Raw genomic sequence first — 20,627 nt, forward strand, 5'->3', positions numbered from 1 at the left:
CGAAGCGAAAGCAACAGATTCGACGCGCAATCGCGTAAAGTTTCCTGTTAAAGATATAAGAGATATCGCGTAATGTATACCATCTCTGTAAAAGGGTAGGATGCGACGCTCGACTATTTTCTTGGCTACAACCGGCCTTGGAAAGAAAAAGAACATGTTTTGAACGTTTGATCTACGAATGGAAAGTTTCTCAAAGAAACGGACTTTTCCGTTGGAAGTAAAGAAAACCGCGATCACTGAATTGCAAAGAATTTTCCTCCCCCTCTGGTTGTTTCTTTTGATCGACGCGTCATCTCGACGAAGAGGGGAAAAAGCAGCGACAGGATTCCCTCTCTGTTCCCTCTTGTCTTCTTTTTCGGAAACGATCGAGCGTAAACACGTTGTTTGCGTCGATTTATGTTGGAAACCTTCGGCCAACTCGTTACACAGAGCAAGCGACCGTCTGGCGTTCAAAAGCGACGGAAAATAAACGATAATAGTTCAACCGGCGTGTAAATTCCGAAAATTTTTGTTCGTTGTTGCATCATCTTTTTAGCTTAATCCGGTGCGGCCGAATGGCTCCGGTGTAGGGTATAAATTATGGATCGTTTCCGTGCGACCATCGCACGGCAGATTACAAATTAATCTTGATATACCGTTATTGCAATATTTGTCCACCGCGGATGCAACGTCTAAGGTGCTACATACGTTTCGCGTTATTTGCATAAGGGAAGAAACGTTGCCGGTAAAGTATCGTGCAAATAATTCCTGTGAAAATTCTAATAAAGCTAACACTTCCACCGTCAGCGAACTTTTGTCTCCGAAATTCTCGCCTAGCTTTATTACCTCGAATTTCATTTTTCCCGTCTATTTGCATTGTAAAGCTCCCACGAACTCATTTTACCTGCGACCCGTTACTTTACCATTTTTATCCTCCAAAGTATATTTCATTTTTTCCCGAAGTTAGGTCCAACTCCAAAACAATACCCTTTCGATTTTTGTATCCACGTTCGGTGCAAACAAACTTTTTCTAGCAAATGACAGCTTTAGCATGCCTTACGCGCGTTAAATTGCATTTTTACATAGAAAGTATATAATGAATTGCACTCGGCTGCGTACTCGTTCGCGATGCGTTTGGTATAATTACGTTTCGACCGAACTCGTTGCGAACGACGTTTCCCTAGTTTTATCCGTAATGCATTACTATACGATATGAAATATAATTTCACTTTGAACGTATTATCGAAAATCCGTTTAAAGTCGCGAAACTTGCTTACACGTTTAATTGAGCAAAAGTCAGTCCCTACACTTTTCGATCCACAAATAACTCGTTACCGAACCTTTCGCGTTTTTCGATCATTTTTATCGATAATTGCGAAACATACCGTAGAACGTAGAAAAATATATATACTCCGCATAAATACGATCAACTGCACAACGTTCTCGAAAATTGACAATCACGTTAGCGCGTGTTTTTACCCCCCACCGGGCAAGTTTATGTTTCAATTGGACGCCGAACCAATAAGCGCAGTCTAGTTTGTCGAGCACATTATTGAAATCCGTTAAACTATCCAGCCCGGTGATCAGTTACGGAATTTAACAGTGAAATTCTCATCGTAGCAACGTTTCCCCTTATTTCCTCGGTCCAACGTTTTTCCCCTTGATTTTTCTATTCAATTATCGGTTTACGTGAAAGAGTTGAAAGAAAAGGAGCGCGATCAAGCGCAGGTTCGCGTCGATAAGGTTTTCAGCTAATATAAAACGGTCGTCGGTGGTAACGGAAGAAGATCCGCGTGCGAATTGAACTCTGATTAAACGTATATCCGTCATCGACGCGTGTCTTGTTCTTTCTAAGCGGAATCGTCCGAGCGAGAGGGAGGAACACGCGACGCTTGCCTCTAGATCTCGCGATCGATGAGCCCCGGTTCTGGCGTAGGCTGTTTGTGGGACACAGAATAGGCGCGTATCCGTTCTCCCCTCTCGGGGAGACGCCGCGTGTAACCAGGAAGGTCGAGCGCGCAAATCGAATGATAGCCTGTCCGAAGCGGAAACGCGAAGCACGTCGCGTCGTTCGTTAGGAAAATCTGAAAATCGACGCGCCGATTCCGTGCTGGCGGCTTTGGCGCATCGTTACCTGGTTTACTGAAATTCGTGAACATGAAATCCTGTCGGCCTGCCGTAGCCGCTCGACGCCGATCAAACAAGGAGCCTCCCGTTGATCCTCCCACGGAGTGATCTTCCAGTGACGGTCTTCCGGCGACGGTTCACCCCGGACAAGCTGCTGCTGCTGCACCTCTTCGAACGCTCGTTACTCTTCCGTTCACGCAGTAAATGCGATTTCTGTCTTCTTCATGGACAGTACATTCGCGCACACGATGGTAAAACGGTAACGCACTCGCAAATGTTCCACCGAGAGTATCTTCAACTGGTCTCGGTCATGATCGAACGCGACGAGCCTCGAGATAATTAAGAGAGCACAGAATAGAACAGTGTTCTTTTATTTTTATTTCGTTAGTTCACGTGCTATCGACGGATCAATGACGGATCGAATGGAAATATCGCGGCATGATTATCTCGCGACGCGACGTCGATGGCGTTGAAACGCGGACGAAACTCCGAGAGGGAGAGACAACAAAGTGGCGTGTGTACCAAGTTGGCCGCGGAGCGCGACTGAGGCCAGGGGTGGCGCCGAGAGAGAGAGAGGGTGGCGTGGATGCAGGTCGACGTGTACGCTGCACGGGCACATCCCCCCTAATGAATGCACCAGGCATGTGCGAGGGATTTTATGTTCGCCGCCGCCGCCGCCACCACCTCCGCCGCCTCTCGCTCACCTTCAGCCTTTGCCACCACTACCACCAACCGAGAATCGGCCGCCACCCCCGTCGCCCAACCTCCGCCACCCTCCACCCCTCCAACCTCGAATCGCCACCCTTCTTCCTTCTCCTCTATCCTCCTCTCTTCCTTTTCCATTTTCACCCTTCCTACTTCACGCATCCCTCTTCCGCCCTCTCCATCTCTTTTCCACCCTGAGCCATCCTCTGCTTCTCCACGCTACTTCTATCCAACCTTTTCCCTCCAACTAGACGAACGGCGGGCCACCACCCAACCGAGTCGCGTTCAAGCCCGTTTTCGCGCGCGGTACTCGGTGTGTTGCACTCGCCGCAACGCGAGCAGACGCGCGCCGCTCTCGGCAAGCAGCGTGGGCGGTTTTGTCCCGTTTGCCGGAACCCTCGGTTCCTGGGGCTGTACCCGGTTTTCGCCTCCTCCTGCGTGCCTGCGGACGTACCCTGCACCCGCGATTGGTACGCACAACTCACCCGCCCGTACGCGAATCCTCTCCTGCACCTGCCACCTTTCTCCCTCTCTATCGTTATCTCTCTCTCTCTCTCTCTATCTGCTGCCTCTCCTCTCGCCCTCTGCTACTCTATTTACCCCCATTCCGGCTGCGCGTATTCCGTTCATCTTCGTCCGCAGGTTCCCGCTCGCACTCTCTGCACCACTGCCCTATCTCTATTCCAAGTTGACCACTGAGAACGTCGCCGAGCTTCGGCTGCGGTTTTCCACCTCGAGTTCCTGGCACGCTCGTGGCCAGCAACGAAGCGCCAGCCGACGCGACATCGTCGCCCGTTCTTCCGACCGCTCCTTCCTTAGATGTTACAACCAACGATCCATGTATTTCTAGATGAACTTACACCTGGAAAAGAACGCGATCCAGTCTGTCAGTTTGACGACGGTGGTTGAACGGTGCTGCTCGGTGTGAGTGTGGGTGCACCGGAGGTCTTCGAAGGCAACAGGCGAAGGGTAAACTTCCTCTGGTAGTTATTTCTAATATCAACGAAGGGCGATCCGAGGGTGCCGATGCCTCGTTAGCCTTCGTAGTATCTCTATTGTAAACCGATCAAGTCCACTATGGGATATCGATTTCTAATCTCTCCACGACTTGGAGTACACCATGGATGATCTTCTCCGCAAATTTGGATAAGAACTTAACCCCGCGGGGACATTAGGAGTAACACCGTGACACGAGTTCCGGATCGGACGTCACGGGAATATAATCCGTGTCCAGGGGAATGTGTAACAAAGACGAGGAGATTTAACAGGGGATGTTAGCCGGTCGAGGTCTGCGTGAGCGGAAAAATGAATTTTCGTATTATCCCCGTTCATTTTGGAGAACCTTCTCGTTTCAATTTGTATTCAAGACCGCTCGGCCGTATCTTGAATTCCGCCCCGTTTGTATACGCTTCGTTATAATAACTGCGTATTAATTTCAGAATTACATCAGCTTCTTTGTCAAGCTCGATTACAAGCACACACGGAACGGATGAAACAAAGATCGGGCATTCAGGCCGAGATATTCGCGTATATTTCGAAGGGAACTGTGCTTCGTCCGATTGAATGACTCGCATTGTGGAGGACCTTTTTGAAACTCGCGACACAGCCGGTCTAAAGATTGAAATAAAGTGTATACACCGTCTTGGCTGAGGAGATTGTGCCTCTCCTAAATCCTTCAGTAAAACCACAGCGACGTTGGACGTCTTATTCAAAGTACCTTCGACGGGGACTCGTTAACTGGCTGTATTACAACGTTTCCAGGCGGCTCGGAGGAAATAAAAAAGCGCAGACAAAAGCGACCGCGGGCCGAGAATAAACAGGGTGAAAGAAGCGTCTTAGGCGGCAAGAGGGATATTCGAATGAAATTTTTCGTTTCGTACCAACGGAAGTCGGACTTTAATAAACTCACTCGCTATTTCCGCGTCGCGCACGAATCACCGTTGCCTATTAGCTGTCAGGTGCACGCTTAGCAGTTTAGCGAGCGGATTGAACACGTGTAACGCTACGTTGCTTCCCAGGACAAAGGGCGAAGAAACAACGGAAGATTATCGAAGGAGGAGTACGAGAGAGGCGAAAGGAGACGTTCATCTCCCTCTGATGTTTCCCTTCCGTCCTGCGAGTCTGGGACCACTGTTCGCCGACGTTCAAACGGTGTTACAAAGTTCCAGTTTCGACCAGGAAACTGATGAAAAAAAAAAAAAGGAAAAATGAGAAAATCGAGACGCAGACGTGTGTCAGTCTCTCCGGACGTTGCGGTGCACCGGTGCTTGTCGGTGTCATTAACGATGCGTCCTACAGTGTACCATCGACGTCGATGAACAATGGAGCAGCACGGGCAGCGACGCCGTGTTATTCGAACATCTAGTTATACACGGTTATTCAGAAAATTGTGCTTGAATGAAGTATGCATCGCTGATTAAATAATACCAGCCTGTGCAATAACGATTTCATCAGTTTATTGCGTATCATCGATTGAACCTAACGCTGCCTCTATTAATTTACCGACACTGGGCCCAGAGGGCATCAATATGTAGCCGTCGGTTTGCTAACAGCACGTACAACACCAAATTGCGGCAGCCACGATGAATCGACGCGGTTCTGATACACGGCCATCGCAATTTTCCATCTCGAAAATTATGAATTCATTGGGACACGCGGACGGAGATTGGAACGATGCTTTTTATTCTGTTAGGTTTACATTTGAATCAGGGTGGTCCATTAAAGAGTATCATGGTTCAGGTGTTTGGAATTTACTCTTACCTTCTTTGGACCTTTTGAAGATTCTCAGTTGACGATGAGGAGGATAGTTCTTCAAGGTTTTATTCGACTTCTTGACAATATTTGAAACGTTTCATTTGGTAATGAATTTGAGAAGAATTTGAAGATATTTGATGATAGGCAGACATTGCTCTAATCTAACTTGACGATTTTCATTTTGCTTTTGAAATTTTGAAAAATATTCCATCAAGCTAATGCAAAGGACAAACAGTGAGCTACCCCTAAAACCATGAAGAATCAAACTCTTAGAATTGAATACTACCCTGTAACAATTAATGCTTTAAAACCTTGCAAGCCCTACATTCACGTTTCTGTGCCACGTTAGCTGGTCGTTTATAAAGTAGAAAATTTTCCTGCCCAGCGCACCTTCCCTCGAAGGGTGAAACCTACATTTTCCCGGCGTCGGGAGCGAGCTGGAAGAAAGGCTGAAAGGGAGAAGGTAGACAGACGGAGAGGAAGAAAAACAAGTCGCCGTCATTGTTGTCGTCGACAATGTGGCTGGTACGGTTGCATGGGAGAGCAGGTTTCGCTACGAACTCGTACGGATGCTGCGTTAAACTGTGAAGAAAGCGAAGCACGATCCGTCGTTCGCATGAAAACTGGGGTGAGTTCGCCGGAACGAGTGGAAAGGAGGACCAACCGAAAGGGGGATGAGAAGAGGAATAGTGGAAAGAGCGTGGTGCAACTCTATCGACCACTTGGCCCTCTTTCTCGGCGTGTGCAACCCTCGTATTTTGCTCTTTCGAACAGATTTCGTGCAATCAACGGGTCAACCTGAATCTTCAGGTGGCGAGAAATCGTGATGGAAAGTAAAGTTGTTCGTCTCCTCGTTCCTCTTCGATTTTTAATCTGTGTATCCTAATCATTTTGAAGAAGAAGTACCACAATCAATCCTGAGTGGTCCTGAGACATCTCTTCATGAATGCCCACTAATTTCAGCTTACAATCAGCCTGAATTCTTTTACAATAGTGGTGCAATGTTAACATTTGAAAAGTGATAAGGATATGCTGAGATTTTTATGCAAATGTCCAATTGACATTAATCAGCTCCTGTGATGACCACTTTTTCAGCAATATCTGACAAATATATAAATCTATAATATTTCATATGACATCCAATTTGTAAGGAAACGTAGTTTAGCAGATGATCTATAACACACTGTCTCCACCTGTTAATAACACAGTAATCTACTAATTATTCTTTTAATAGACAGGTGGTATTTATGGTTAAAACTTCCATGCCACGTGCAGCCTGTCAACGACCACGTTCGTTCTCTGTTCCGATCAGAAGATTAATACTCAACCAGTTAATCAGTATGGCTACTGCCTCCATAAACGTCACTCTTATCGCCAAGTGTATCACGTTGTGTCAAAGATCGATGAAAAGATTTTAGGTGAAAGTTACGTTTCGTGACGTTGACTTAATCTAACTTCATGATCGTTTAGAAACTGTTCGTTGAAACAACAGGATTAAAACACAATTAGTATGTAAATTAATTAAACGTTTAGAGAAGAATACAGTTCTACGAGCATTGTTGTTCTACTTCTGCAGTTGTATGCTCGGTACCAATTATAACGCAGCTGTTAAAGAGACGTTAGTGGAACACTGTTGAAATTTCACTTTACATTGTGGAGATATCTACCTACTTTCTAGAAAGTCCTTGCCTAAGTATGCATTCGTATATACAGGATGGCTTAAAATGAATATAACAAATTTTTAGTTAGGTAGTTACAAAACTTTTAGAATTTTCATGCCATTTTACTTAGGAGTTTGCAGAAGGGTAACTACCCCTATATCTGAAGAAAACAGTACTGGATATAACTTCAACACATTCATTGCTAAAAAATTGTAAATAGCATTACTAATACGAAACAGTAAATAAAAAGCCTAAATTTGAAAATTCTATTACACGTAATAATTAGAAATTCAATATGTCCACTTTCACTTCAGCAATGAACTTGCTAAAACCTACCAAATCATATGAATATATGAAAAATTTTAACATTGCACAAATATTAATGGATCTTCAAAAAATGGCACCTCGAATCGCATGCCAGACGACTATATTACTCGATGTTCTGAAAAAGCTGAAGTAACACGTGGTTAGAGAGGAAGTTTTATTTGATGTGCTCACGTTTGTCAGTGTCTGAAGGTCTAGGCAGAGAGGACGGAACATGGTAAAAACGATAACAGGGAGAACGGTCTGCTAAATAAGGGGTTGTAAGAGGTCACGCGCGGAGTCGGAGGCCGGATAAAGCGGCTGAGAGGGAAACGAGACAGTCACCTTCTTCTTTCGTGCAGAAAAGCGAGAGGAAAAGATTCGGTTGGTCAGGACTACGCTGGGGTAAAGCTACAAGTGGTGATAAACGAGGCCGAATCCTCGTTATTACCCGTTGGGGAAGGCACGGAAATTCCGGTGGAATTCAGCCAGCCGACTCAGCCAGAAGTTGCCCACCTGCTTTTATTGTCGCTCTTCGTCCTGTGAACGAGGAATGTACACGCTTGTACGTGCATCGCCGCTGACCCAAATAACAGAACTCCGTGCTAAGATATGAAGGTCATTACAGTCCTGGAGAAGGACGACGAACAAGAGGCAATTTAAAATTAAACGATCGTCGTCGATGATGGAATTCTTCCGTTCAATACAACCGACGCTATGAATAATTGATTAATCGAGAAGAGGCGTGAAGAATTTAACAAAGATGTATCATTGAGTTTCAATGCGTTAAGGAAATTGAAGTTTGGGGATATAGAAAGTGTAAATACGGTTCGCGAAGGGTTGTTACCGTGAACTGTTTGGAAGAAATGGTAGTTTCGAAAACATGTTTGTACGATTGAGGTTGAGATCGTGATTCTGCAGAAAATATTGAAATAACGCGTGAGCAAAATAACGAGTGAAATACGATTCCGATGACAACATCTGTAACGACCATAGATCAATATTTCAAATCATTCTGTACCCAAAGTCCCTGTGCCTGAAATGTACAATTAGGTAGGAAATTTAGTAGAAGCTGCTCGTTAGGGTATTTTAATTTTCTTTTTAAATGATGTTCCATGCAAAAAAGTTTTATTTGAAATCTTTAATTCTTTTTACAAATAAAATCACCCCATTTTCAACTTTAGCATTTTAAATACTGGGAGAAATTTCCTTTCTAAAATGAGACCTCATATAAAAATATCTACTTTTTTGCATACAGAATCGCCCTACTCAAGATAGTACCACTGCAAGTCACCCTCTACCTTGAAAAACCACCCCTCTTCTGTTTTATCGCGATAGATCGGTGGTTGAATTTCCAGTATACAGAAAGAAAGTATCCTGACATAATTCTTTCCTTCTTCCTAGCTGCAGGATAAACGTCGCGCAGCGGATCCAAAGGAGGACAAGCGAAGCGGTGATCGCGCGAAACCGTTCGCCGTCCGACGAATTTCACTCGGAGCTCGTCTCTTTCTCCGTGAGATCTCGTCCTATGACGGAAAATGAAATCCGATATTGTAATTCCACGCGCTTGTGTAACGCGACCTGCCGTTGAAAATGTCGCCAACGATACGCCGCGTCGTCCTTTTTTTCCCTATTTTTATTTCCTTTTTTCGAACTCGACGCTGCGTTTCGTGAAATGAATTTCAAGCGTGCACACAGGTGGACGCGCGAACGCGAATGCCGCGATATTAAAACACAACCGGCTGAATGTCGGCTGAAATTCACTGGGAAACGTCACCACGGTTTATACAGACAGCTAATGGTAACGCAACGGGACGGGGAGCTCGTTTGAATTCGACCCGCGAAATGGCGATATGAAATTAGTTACACCCATCCATGTACCAGGCTTCAATCTTGGAAATTTTATTTCATATTTACAGTGATGATAGTAGAATAAATTAAAACGAAACCATCAGTTCCCTGAAGCATGCTCGAACCTGTCCGCAGTGTCCACGATAACCAGACTCGCTTCTGAACTCAATTCCATTGACCCAGATTAGATTCTACGCGATGGAGATTCACAGGCTGTTTCCCTGCTCGCCGTTATACTGAAAGAAACGAACCCATACATAGACGCGTTTTACAGCCGCGAAACGAGTCCTGTAACACGGCGAGAGCATGCTTCAGAGAGGCAAAAGGTGCGAGCTGAAACGAGGTTTCCGACCGGGCTAATATCGTAGCTGCGCGAGCATAGAATTCCTTGTCGCAGGACTCGTTGTCGCTTCCCGACGACGAGGAGGTACCTGAGAACGACAGAGAGGAAAAGGAAAGAGCCGTGAACCAGTGGAATAGTCCAGGCGTCGAGAAAGAGATCGATGAATAATTTTGAAGCAGTGAACGGGCGAAAAGCCGTCGATTTGAAATTTTCATCGTCCTTTCGCACGCTCGCGCATGTTCGTTCAATTATTTATTCACGAAATAACGAACGGGACAAGCAGACGTCTGGCTGGCTCGCGAGCGTACGAGCGGACGCCGAACGGTGCAGGAGAAAAAAGATGAGCAACGTCTGAAACGGTTTCGAATATTATGGAAAGTAACGTGCTAAAATCCAAGATCACTCGAAAAAATCCGAAGTTTAGCATTCTTTTGCTGAAAGAATTTCGGGGTTAGGGTCATTGGTTCTATAGGAGTCAAAGAAATGATCATCGTGATGGCGAACATCAACAAAATGGCGCTTATATTTAATGGCGGCGCTGTTAGCAGGAAGAATACAGCAGAATAGCTGTATCTTCTACGGCACACTGTATTATGAATTATTAACACGTTGACTGGCACAGTGGAAACGACCATTTGTGGCACATAGAATTCTAATCGCTGTTATTCAGGATGCAATTGTATTCCACTGGCTACTTCGTGTAACTAGTATGATATTAAAATTAGAATTACCGACGTTTGATGTACGCTTGTTTTCAAATTGAAAATAATGTAGAAAATGAAATAGATATGAAATTTATTATTAGTTTCTTAATTATTTGACTAAATTAAGTTCATAGCTCCAGTCACGGATGACTATAATGGCGGCCATTACGTTAACCTCTTTAATCATTGACTAAAAATCCAATTTGTTTGGTAATCAAAGGTTTATCGATTTCTGGAGCAATATGCAGCGTGAATTTTGATTTAACACAATTACCTGAAATTCTAGAAATCTAATCAGTTCGTCTCCGACTGGTTGCCTTGCATAGGAAATATAGTCCCCCAGTCAAAGCGTCGAGCATAAAGCAATTTGTGCTGCGGGTCTTTGGCAATTTTTCAGATTTGTTATCTTCCGATGGAATCATGTTAGAAAAGTTGCACGATAATTGTCGAAGCAACTGTTCTTCGCTATCGCGTGAGCTGATTACCGCTTGCTTTGGGGGATTAGAAATCATCGGGCGCACGCGATAAGATTCGAATATTATTACTCCCAAAAGGCTCGATTAGCCGTATTTCTGAATTCTGTATCGATCAGTAAGTTCACGATATTAACAAGTGTTTCGCAAACACATAGACCGAGAACAGTGTTTATCTTTACGATTACTATTCGGCACCAGCTAGCTCGAGTATCGAATCGATTAACATTCATGAATTCCCATTGAACTTGATCTCCTCTCACTGGCTACGGTGTTTGCATACGTACAGCTTGATAATTCACCTTAAACTAGCTCGAACTTCGTATAAATAAAACATATGTATACTCGTCACTATCTAGGAAAATATTACCATCCTTTTTCCCCCACAAACATCCGCCTCTTCTGTCTCTTCTAATTATCTCATCGGAGGATGCTCGAGCTGCAAGGCAGCTGGTGCACTCGAACAATTCGTTCCCGCGGAACAAGAAATTCCGTTTCTTGACTCCCCGTCTAACTACATACGTATGTACGCGCATAACATCCTTCTTCCTCTTCGTCTAGCGCGCGCCACGGCAATAGTATACGTGGCCGTTGTACCTGGATGCACGAGGCATGTAAATAAGCGATCGCAAGCAACGCCAACCGAGCCACGCTTACCGTTCAATTATTCCGCGGATCGATCATACTTTTGTTGCGTATTACACCGGCGAATTCGGTAGCGACAGCCACCGGAACACCAGCCAGGAAGTAATGGACGAGCGATAGAGTTGAGCTCGGGGAATTTTTATGGTAAATCGATGTTGCACGCGGAAAAGGACGAGTTAGAGAGAGAAAGAGAGCCGTAAAAAGACGTAGCGTCGAGGAGGAAACGAGACGGGAGCTTGGGAGAGCAACGGGAAGTGAGCTCACCCAGGAAGAAGAGAGAAATAGGTACGATTTCGCTGGGAAGAAGCGAGACGACGAGAGTACGAGAAAGAGAGAGGTGTCGGTGAAATGTGCACTGACAAAAGACAGAGTGAGAGGAGAGAGAGGTAAAGGGCGCTAGAAATCTGGGGCGGGGATAGATCCGGGGGCTTTTGCGCTGTGCACGCGACCTTGAATACCAGCCAGCCTAGACCTTGCCACAGCTCTTTCGCTCAGCTTGCCTAGTCCAGAGACCGCACCGTTCTATGTTACTATACATACTGTTGTTTCGAGAGACGGCCTAAATCCGATATCTCGCTTCCTCTTTCGTCTTGCCTTCGCCTATGCAACCTGTGGGTCCCGGCCTAGGAGGTACGCTCCTGGACATTATTTACAATCTCAGAATTCGAAGATTTTTTCAACTCCTCGGATTAGCCTCGAAACTGTATAAAAGAAAATGTCAATAATCAACACGTTCAATGCCAGAGATTCCCAAATGTTCTAGAAGCAAAAACAGAACCAGGATTGGGGATCCAGAATCGTATTCCCCAGTCGCGATCCTACCGATTACGTAAAGATGAAAACTGAAATTATCACCGGCTGTGATCGCGGGTAATTTCGTTCCGAGCCACTCTTCGAACGGTCTTTGCAATTATTTCTGATACAGTCGACGGTAATGCTGCATCGGGGAAATTAAGGCACGCGAAATAAAAAGAACGATTGTTTTCAACGATGACGGACATGTTTTATCGTGAGAATCTAATCTAATGGAATTTGTAATTAAATGTTGCTTGATGGAATTTTTGCTGGTGAAGCTAGTAGAAACTAGTCTCGAAATAACAGAGCTTTATAATTTATAAAGAAAATGATCCATGAACTTGGTTATTGGTCAGTATCTCCATGTTGGAAATCCGAGTAACAGACTTTGGAAGCGTAAAGCGGATTATATCTGCTATATAAACACTGAAAATAGACTCTGGACGGTAGATCGAATTTTCTATCTATACTCTCTAAACAATGACGAGCTCTTAAGGGAATGGTCAGAAATAATCCATTTTTGTCATATCCTTATCTGTATACAATTTGCAAATACTTATACTTATGATGACACACAATGCGTCATAAGGTAAAAGTGTCCTTTCCATGTATCACTTATTTGTTTTTCTGCGTAATTTTTATTCGACGAACACGAAACATTCCAGGACTGTTTTTCTATATTACAGTACTAGAACATGGCGATCGAGGTTCAGGATACTCTTGCTCACTGAAACGATCGAGTTGGGTGGGATCATAACGGACCTTTACTTATGACCGCGCCTAGAATCCAATGGACCCAATATAACTTCACCGTTTATCCATACGGCTTTTTATGTTTTTGCCAAATTCTATGACGTTCAAGATTGTTGCGGCATCTATCCTGAAGATCGCGAATTGCTCATAGTCACGTGACTGTAATTGCGCCGGTTTTACAGATACCGATCATGTGATCTGTGGAAGCTTATAGACCTTCTAGCGGGAAAGTAGTTTAAAAGTAGACTCGTCGACGCCATTTTTGATGCGTAGAATCATTCTACTTGGTTTTGAAATATCTCCAAATTCAACCTATTCCATTCGGTAAATTACATATTATTAATATTCTTTTTAATTTATAAGGTTTAAAATAAAATGAAGTCATTTCATAAGTTATAAATACTTTAATGTAAACAACGTTTAAATTATTGTAGTGCATCTAACCTTAATTTATCAAGAACGCGTGTGAATAGATTAATTTATAATTAAATTAATTTTTAAGGAATTACATTTTAATATGCTACAGGTTCTCATAAAATTCTGTATAAATTTGAATTTTCAGATATTAGAAATTGACTACTGCAGTACTATACAATCACGTGTTGTTAACGTACGTATATTTAATAAAATAAAATACATATCTCATTTATGTCTTCTATTATATAAAAATTTTGATAAATTTAGTCTATTTACTGTGTAAACAAGTATTTAAATTTACCACTCAAGAATTTATATGCGTATATGTAATATGTAGCATCTGTGTCCTCTACCGGCACTAAGCACCACATTCAAATGTCTGCTATTGGATGTTTGTGTTTCCGCGTGGTCGTATCTTGGCGTGTAAACTTCAAACACTGTTAATTCACGAATAGTGCGTGTTTAAAGACGTAATTGTACGAATCATCAGTTTTTGATGAACAAAATGATTACTTTACGAGACGATAGCAAGTGTACGCGTTATTACAGTTCTCCTACGACAAAACTTCGAAACGTTCCATGTACATATTGCAAACACCAGTTTTTTTTACAAGGTAATCGAATTTTTTGAACTGCGTACCGGCTTCTTAAGATTTCGTTATTTATTCTTAATCGTTGATCAGAGAAATACTAACTTATAAGATTTAATAGAATCGTTTAAAATATCATTCTCTGTAAATTTATTTTTTTTTTCATATAATTTTATACACGTGAGTTAACATTCAGAATATTTGAACACGTGTACGAGAAATTATTAGATTGCACGGTGATTTTATTATTAAACGTAAAGTATATGAATATGAATTTATAGAGGTTAGAATAATGTTGCTTATATGATATAGGGTTCCATGTATTTATTCATGAAATAAATAACATTCAAAAAGGAATGTTTAGAAATGTTATTTCTTTCATCTGTTTCAGAATTTGTACCTATGCGTGGATTAGTTCCTTTGCTATTGGAATGTGGTCATGTCATGTGTGATAAATGTGCAAAATTATCCATTCGCGAACCTTGTCCTTTATGCAATACCGTTCCACAACTCGATGATGATCAGAAGCTATCCTTACCCCTGAACATGTATGTCCTTGGATTAATGGTCATATCTCATAATCGATCGGTTCAAATGGATGATAGTGATATATCTTTTTCCAAGTCAATCAGTTCCAAGTCAAAAGCAAAACAATCCTTACGAGGTTTGTAGCAGATCAGGAAACTACATAGTTGGAATAATTTTTTCAGTTAAAATAAAACAATTGTTATTCATTTTCAGATCTCTGTCATGAATGTGGTATTCAAGCATCAATAAAATGTCAACAATGCAATGCATTATTTTGCATTCTTTGCTATTCAAAGGTATGTTTCTGCTATAACTGTTACATATTTTCATGTATGCTTAGCTTTTTTTCACTGAAAATACAATGTCAACTATGTTTTAATTATGATTGTAATATGTAGGAAATAAAAATAAATATAAAATTCCTACAAATTATTATAATAAGAAAATATTGAATGCAAAATATATGTTTTGCCAGATTCATGGAAAGGCATTACAAAGCCATACAAAAATTATGCTGACAGACAACAGCAACGATAATTGTTTCTCTGTACAAAATACTTGTTCAGAGGAATGTACAGAGCCATTAGGATATTATTGTGAAGATTGCGAAGTGGCTGGGTGTTCGCACTGTCTGTTACACTTACACAAGAAACATAATTACAAGACATTATTAGAGAAGGTTCGTATTTTAAACAATTGAGAATCGAAGCGCTATTAACGTATCATTTAAGAGAAATAATATGTTTTTATTTTTATGTTTCTTAGAATAAAGTGCTGCTACCAAAATTCTTCGACGTGTCCAAGTGCGTGACGGAGAACCTGCAGAGGATTCGTCAGGCGCAAAAGGTAAGTCTTTACTGAAATTTGTATCTTTATTATGGAAAAGCATGATTGCCATATTGCATATACAATAACAAGTATAATATAAAATTAAAAATAAATAAATTTGATTAACATTTGTAACAGCACAAGTTAAAAATTAAAAGATTAATTATCGCAACACATAGTTCAAACGATTATAAATCATTTTGTTTTAGATTAGAAAATTTTTAATTAATTTATTTTCAAGTTTGACTTTATCAATGATATTATATTGTATATGTGATATGCTTAAAGATGACCATTAGTGTCCTTTACAATATATGCATGAATACAACATTTGGATATAAATAAGTAAACAGTACAAATATGACTAGAGGTAAACAAAATACTTACTGATAATTATCAGTTATTTTATACTTGCTTGATTCTGGCATTTCTAACTGTTCTATGCGTGTTGGAATAATTAAAGTCAGTGTCACACTTGCATAATATCTCAGTGATACAATTTGATTTTTTCTTTTAACTTATAAACAAATTACGTCAAATTATCCTTATATCGTATTAAATATAAAAAATCACACTCAAACCTATAATATAAAAATATTGCACATTTTTGAGTTTCATAAAGTTACTCTACATATACTGATGCAGTAAGCACACCCTACAATAAGTTTGTTGCTATTTATATAACAAATAATGGCAACAATTGTACAATAATTTAACTACACCCTAGATAAATCAATTATTCATTCTCTTTCGAGGTTTGCGATTTATCTTTTTGCTTTTCTTTCTCTTCTTGCTGCTTCTTCAATTTCTTCTCCTTTAATTTTGCTTCCATCTCTTTGAACTTGAGCTCCAAGTAACGATCGACTTCCGGCCCGGTGAAGTCTTCCGGGAACTTTGGCATTACCGGTAGAATATATTTATACAGTCGTTCGTTCAGTACGTATAATTGAGTCGTTGTTTCGCATTTTACGTTGAACCACCAGTCGCAGGTTAATGCTACCTGACTGAATATGGTGCCATTCGGGCATAAAAATGATGATTTACCACCGTTGAGGTCGCAGTAGTGCCATACCTGCAATCAAAATCATAAAAATTTCATTAAATTTTCCTATTCGAGCAAATCAAGCTGGTAGCTTACCTGGCATCCAGTTTCTGGATCACCGAAGAATCCCTTATACCTCTGCTGTTTGCAACTGAAACTCGTAACCGGTATATTAGAATATGCCGGATAATCGACATTAGCCTTCCCTCTGGTAGCCCCATATTTTATCTGCGGGCTAGTTTTCTGCGAGGTCGGAATTTCATTAGGCTGTGTGTAACCATAACTTGGACTATCAGTAACAACTGATGGCAAAGTGAATCTCTCCTCCTGCATAACATCATCACTGAGATCCTCTGTGATAGCATAAGAATGATCAATAGGACCTCCATCAGTCTGAGGCCTAATTGTTGACACAAACATCTCCTTTTCTTTACTTGGAATCTCCTGAACCACTGGAATATAATACTCCACCACTTTATTATTAATCAAACCATTGGTATTATAATTCTGTTGAGAATGTTTAGGCTTCTCTTCCTCTTCGTACGATAACTTGGTGGCTTTATAACGATCAGGATCATCAGTTAGGTAGAGAGGATTCGGTGTCGCCTGGAACCTACTCTCAGTTATCACTTTAGGCCTCGTTTGAGGTCGTGGCTTATAATTATGTACCTTCTGTGGCAATCTTGGAGGAGGTATCAAAGGCGGTGCCTGAATCTGAGGCAGCTCCTCTTTCTTTGTATTATGAAGAATATTTAGTATCTCGACTAAAGTCCTCAGACTGTTGTCCAGGTTGTCCTTATTCAACATCTCTGGTAATCTTTCGCTCAGCAGAAAGCTCTCTACAATCTGCTGCAGATTCACGTTCGGATTTCGCGGTTGAGATAACACCGGGGGTTGTTTCTCCTCTGGTAATGGTTCCAGTGTTTGTACATCGGGGTAGGTGGGTGGGACGTGTCGATGTCCTTGGATGTCTTTAACCGGGTAATTAATGGCGGGATTACCAGTTGGCCTGACATTATAATCTAGCACGTACTCGTCTTGAACGTTAGCGTGGATCGGTTTAGCTGGTTGTTTCCTCGGCAAGTGATCTCTGCCATTTGTCGTGTAAGGTCGTAATGGTCTCACGTTTGCGTAGTACCTGTTCTCCTTTCGTGCGATCTGGCTGGATGCCGTTGTTATTTCTGGGTAGGATGCCTTTTGATCTTGATACAGATGATGGGGTATAGAATAATCCTCGTAAGCGTATTTAGACGTGTATTTCACGGGGGTGAAGTAGTCGTTGTCGCCGCCCACGTCGCGGGGATCAAATTGCACGGAAGGGATGAATTTCTTTTCTTGGTTCACGCGATAGTTGGCACCTTCCTTTGGTAGATTATTTATTCGGACGTATGGTTGATTGTTTCGAACTAATTGATTCGTTTGGAAGTCTTTCGACGAGGAATCCGGCGATTGCATTACAGTTTGTCCATTAATATAATTGTTGGCTACGTAGAAGGTCATGTATGGTATCAGTCGCCTGTATCTTTCTTTGAATTCGTCTAGTGTTATCTCCGGTAACGAGTCCTCATCTTCTTCTTCTACTACCACTTTCGTGGAGTTGGAGTCCGATGAAGAGGCTGCTGAACTTCTCGTAGATAAAACTGTAAGGGGTAGAAATTTTAATTAGTAATTTGTAGAGATAGCTATTTGAAAATATAAAAATTTTTTAAGAAATTTTATTGTCTTATTCCACTTGAATAGATCATTTTAGTATTTATTTTTGAAATTAAAAATTTGATAGCGGTTTTGCAATAATTATATTTTTCATCACTTTCCATCAGTTATTATTCTAGCTTTTTTAAATAAAAATATAGGCTTTGAATCGTAGAATTCTTTTAATTTTTTAGCCTTAACATAAGTACTTCCGCGGAGAATGGAATAAATCCGCTAGAATAATGTCCGGTGAATACTGATACCACGGGGTCAGATAAGAACACCCCAGCTGGGATTTTTCAATTTCTCTTTCTCCACGTTCTCGTTTAAATTTTAAACGTCTGCAAAATAGTAGCAAATCCATACTTTTTGAAAGAAACTATACAATATCCAACTTATATTTTAAAATAGAATATTGAAATCATTGTTACTTTCTCGATAAAAAAAAATGATTAAAAGGACTAGAATTTATGTAACTCTAAGGATAATATCCACTTGCAAGAAATACTCTTCATAACTTCTCACATATATTATTCTCTCAAATGCCCACACACCCTTAGCTTTCCTAACATTAGAATCTAATATATAGCCCAACCCTATAAAACGTGAAGTTAAAACACCTTCTTGCACATTAACTAAATGTATGGTAATAAAGGATGAAGCTAAAGGGACATTTATCATATTCAAGAAGAAGGATCCTTCCATTGCTCAGACGCAGGTCGCAAACGTGTGGCAGGATATAAACTCATCGTTCCGCTAGACTCGGTATGAATTTTTATAAACCGATTATTTAGTGGCGATGTAACAAAGTGCAAAGCGGTATCGCTGAGAGAAAGCTCGATGGTATTCGAGCATGGCACATCAAAGGGATGAACGCGCGCTGGTCGTATTTCTGTTACACACATACACATCTATACATACACACAGGTATAGAGAGGAGATATACACCGACCCCGACCTGGAAATCCAATTCGATTCTGCATGAAATGAGTCTGGAAACTCTCCGCGTAGCGCGGGCCGCTTTATTAATCCTGTCAGTACGGAACGTGATTGAAAAATCCGCAAAGCGCGTGTGCCACGACCCCTAAAGAGGTGCTCGTCCTGAAAATTTACAAAGCTCCACTAGCGATGTCTGTATCTGCATAAAGATGCACGGCCATCATCCTTCTGGACATCTGTCTCTCTTTCCCGCTTTACTTTACCCCTTTTACAGAAATCTGATTTTGAACCGTGAATTAAGGTGGTGTTTAAACCTGTTGACCACATCAAGCATTTGAAGGGGTTGATATGTCGTCTCTCAGATTTTCTTTTTTGGAAGATTCTGTCTCTCATTTATGGAAAGCTTCTCTTGAATTTTTTTCTCATTTTGAGGTCCGTGTTGGGAAATATTGATCAGATGAGGTGGGTTACACAGTGGAGGGATATATTGCAGCTCTGGTTTTTTTTTTTAATTTTAGTTTACACAGTTTTCTGAATTTTATAAATTTTCAAGGTTTTTCCTTTTAAGCTTTCTAAGTTTTAATTTTCCAAATCTTAAATTTTCCACTTTTCTGAGCATGAATTTTCAATTATTCTGAATCTTCAACTTCCAAGCTTCCCTTTAGCTCTTCAAATTTTTTTAAGTTACTAAATTTTCAATTTCTTAAGTTTCTAAGCCTGCAAAAATTTCTAAATTTTCTACGTTTTCGAAACTTTAGCTTCCAGGATTTCCTAAGTCTTCTATCTTCTCCGGTTATAAATTTTCCCCGAAAATGGTTAAATTGCCAGTGGTCACAGTCAAAGCTTCATATCCATATCCATATTTACAGTTTGTACGAGTAACGAACTTCCTTCTATCCGTGTACACAATTCTTCATTATTCGATTACCCTGTTCTCAATTTTCTTTTGTTTCGTCGGCACGCTTTTGTCCCCTTGCATTCCATTTCGTACCCGAACCACGTAATATTTCGCGGAAAAAGGCCAGCGGGTAGTTTTTCACTCGTTAAAGAACTTTCGTTTTCGCCTATGGATATATATATACCTGTAGACGAGTTGATTTTCGCCGATTGTGTATTGGATCTGGTTGTTTGACACGGCCCTTCGTCTCGTCGCCCGGTACAATAAATAAAACCTGCGGTCGCCGTAATTTTTCGCCCCGTTGCCGATTGGCTGTATCGACTTTATCAGTTTCCATAGGCGATATCAATTGTCCACCGGTTTCGCTCTTTCTGTCCACCGTTCTGAATTACGATTGTAACGATTGCCTTCTATTACGTAGCCGTGTATATATTTTTTCACCCTGTCGAATACGCCAACAAGACAGAATAGGCAACGAGGAAACGGGAGGATTTTGTTCTGAAACGAATGTGACGCTATCGAATGAATTCCTTTTTTTTTTTTTTTCAAACTGTACGTTCTATGATAAATCGTAGCATGTTTCACGATGGATTTGACTTC

The 20,627-nt window shown here is 41.3% G+C and overlaps 2 protein-coding genes across 5 annotated transcripts in view; one reads left to right on the forward strand and one right to left on the reverse strand.

Annotated features, from left to right (window-relative positions):
- Positions 1-12,382: 12,382 nt before the first annotated feature.
- LOC114880265 (tudor domain-containing protein 1) overlaps positions 12,383-20,627 on the forward strand; it is a 161,073-nt gene continuing 152,828 nt past the window's right edge. The window contains exons 1-7 of one of the 4 annotated variants that reach the window (XM_046286356.1): positions 12,383-12,929; positions 13,027-13,417; positions 13,656-13,703; positions 14,492-14,764; positions 14,842-14,924; positions 15,104-15,307; positions 15,394-15,474. In XM_046286356.1, the coding sequence (XP_046142312.1) occupies positions 14,503-14,764; positions 14,842-14,924; positions 15,104-15,307; positions 15,394-15,474 (630 nt within the window). In that variant the 5' untranslated portion in view covers positions 12,383-12,929; positions 13,027-13,417; positions 13,656-13,703; positions 14,492-14,502. Of the gene's footprint in view, positions 12,930-13,026; positions 13,418-13,655; positions 13,704-13,828; positions 14,125-14,491; positions 14,765-14,841; positions 14,925-15,103; positions 15,308-15,393; positions 15,475-20,627 lie in introns of those variants that run through there. The other 3 variants (XM_046286357.1, XM_046286355.1, XM_046286358.1) reach the window with 3 other exon arrangements.
- LOC114880149 overlaps positions 15,630-20,627 on the reverse strand; it is a 40,091-nt gene continuing 35,093 nt past the window's right edge. Inside the window, exons 2-3 of the mRNA XM_046286359.1 lie at positions 16,595-18,138; positions 15,630-16,528 (exon numbers count right to left, since the gene is read on the reverse strand). Of these exons, the coding sequence (XP_046142315.1) occupies positions 16,193-16,528; positions 16,595-18,138 (1,880 nt within the window). The 3' untranslated portion in view covers positions 15,630-16,192. The remainder of the gene's footprint in view (positions 16,529-16,594; positions 18,139-20,627) is intronic.

Source organism: Osmia bicornis, chromosome 7, assembly GCF_907164935.1.
Source record: "Osmia bicornis bicornis chromosome 7, iOsmBic2.1, whole genome shotgun sequence".
In the NCBI taxonomy this organism is placed as follows: domain Eukaryota; kingdom Metazoa; phylum Arthropoda; class Insecta; order Hymenoptera; family Megachilidae; genus Osmia; species Osmia bicornis.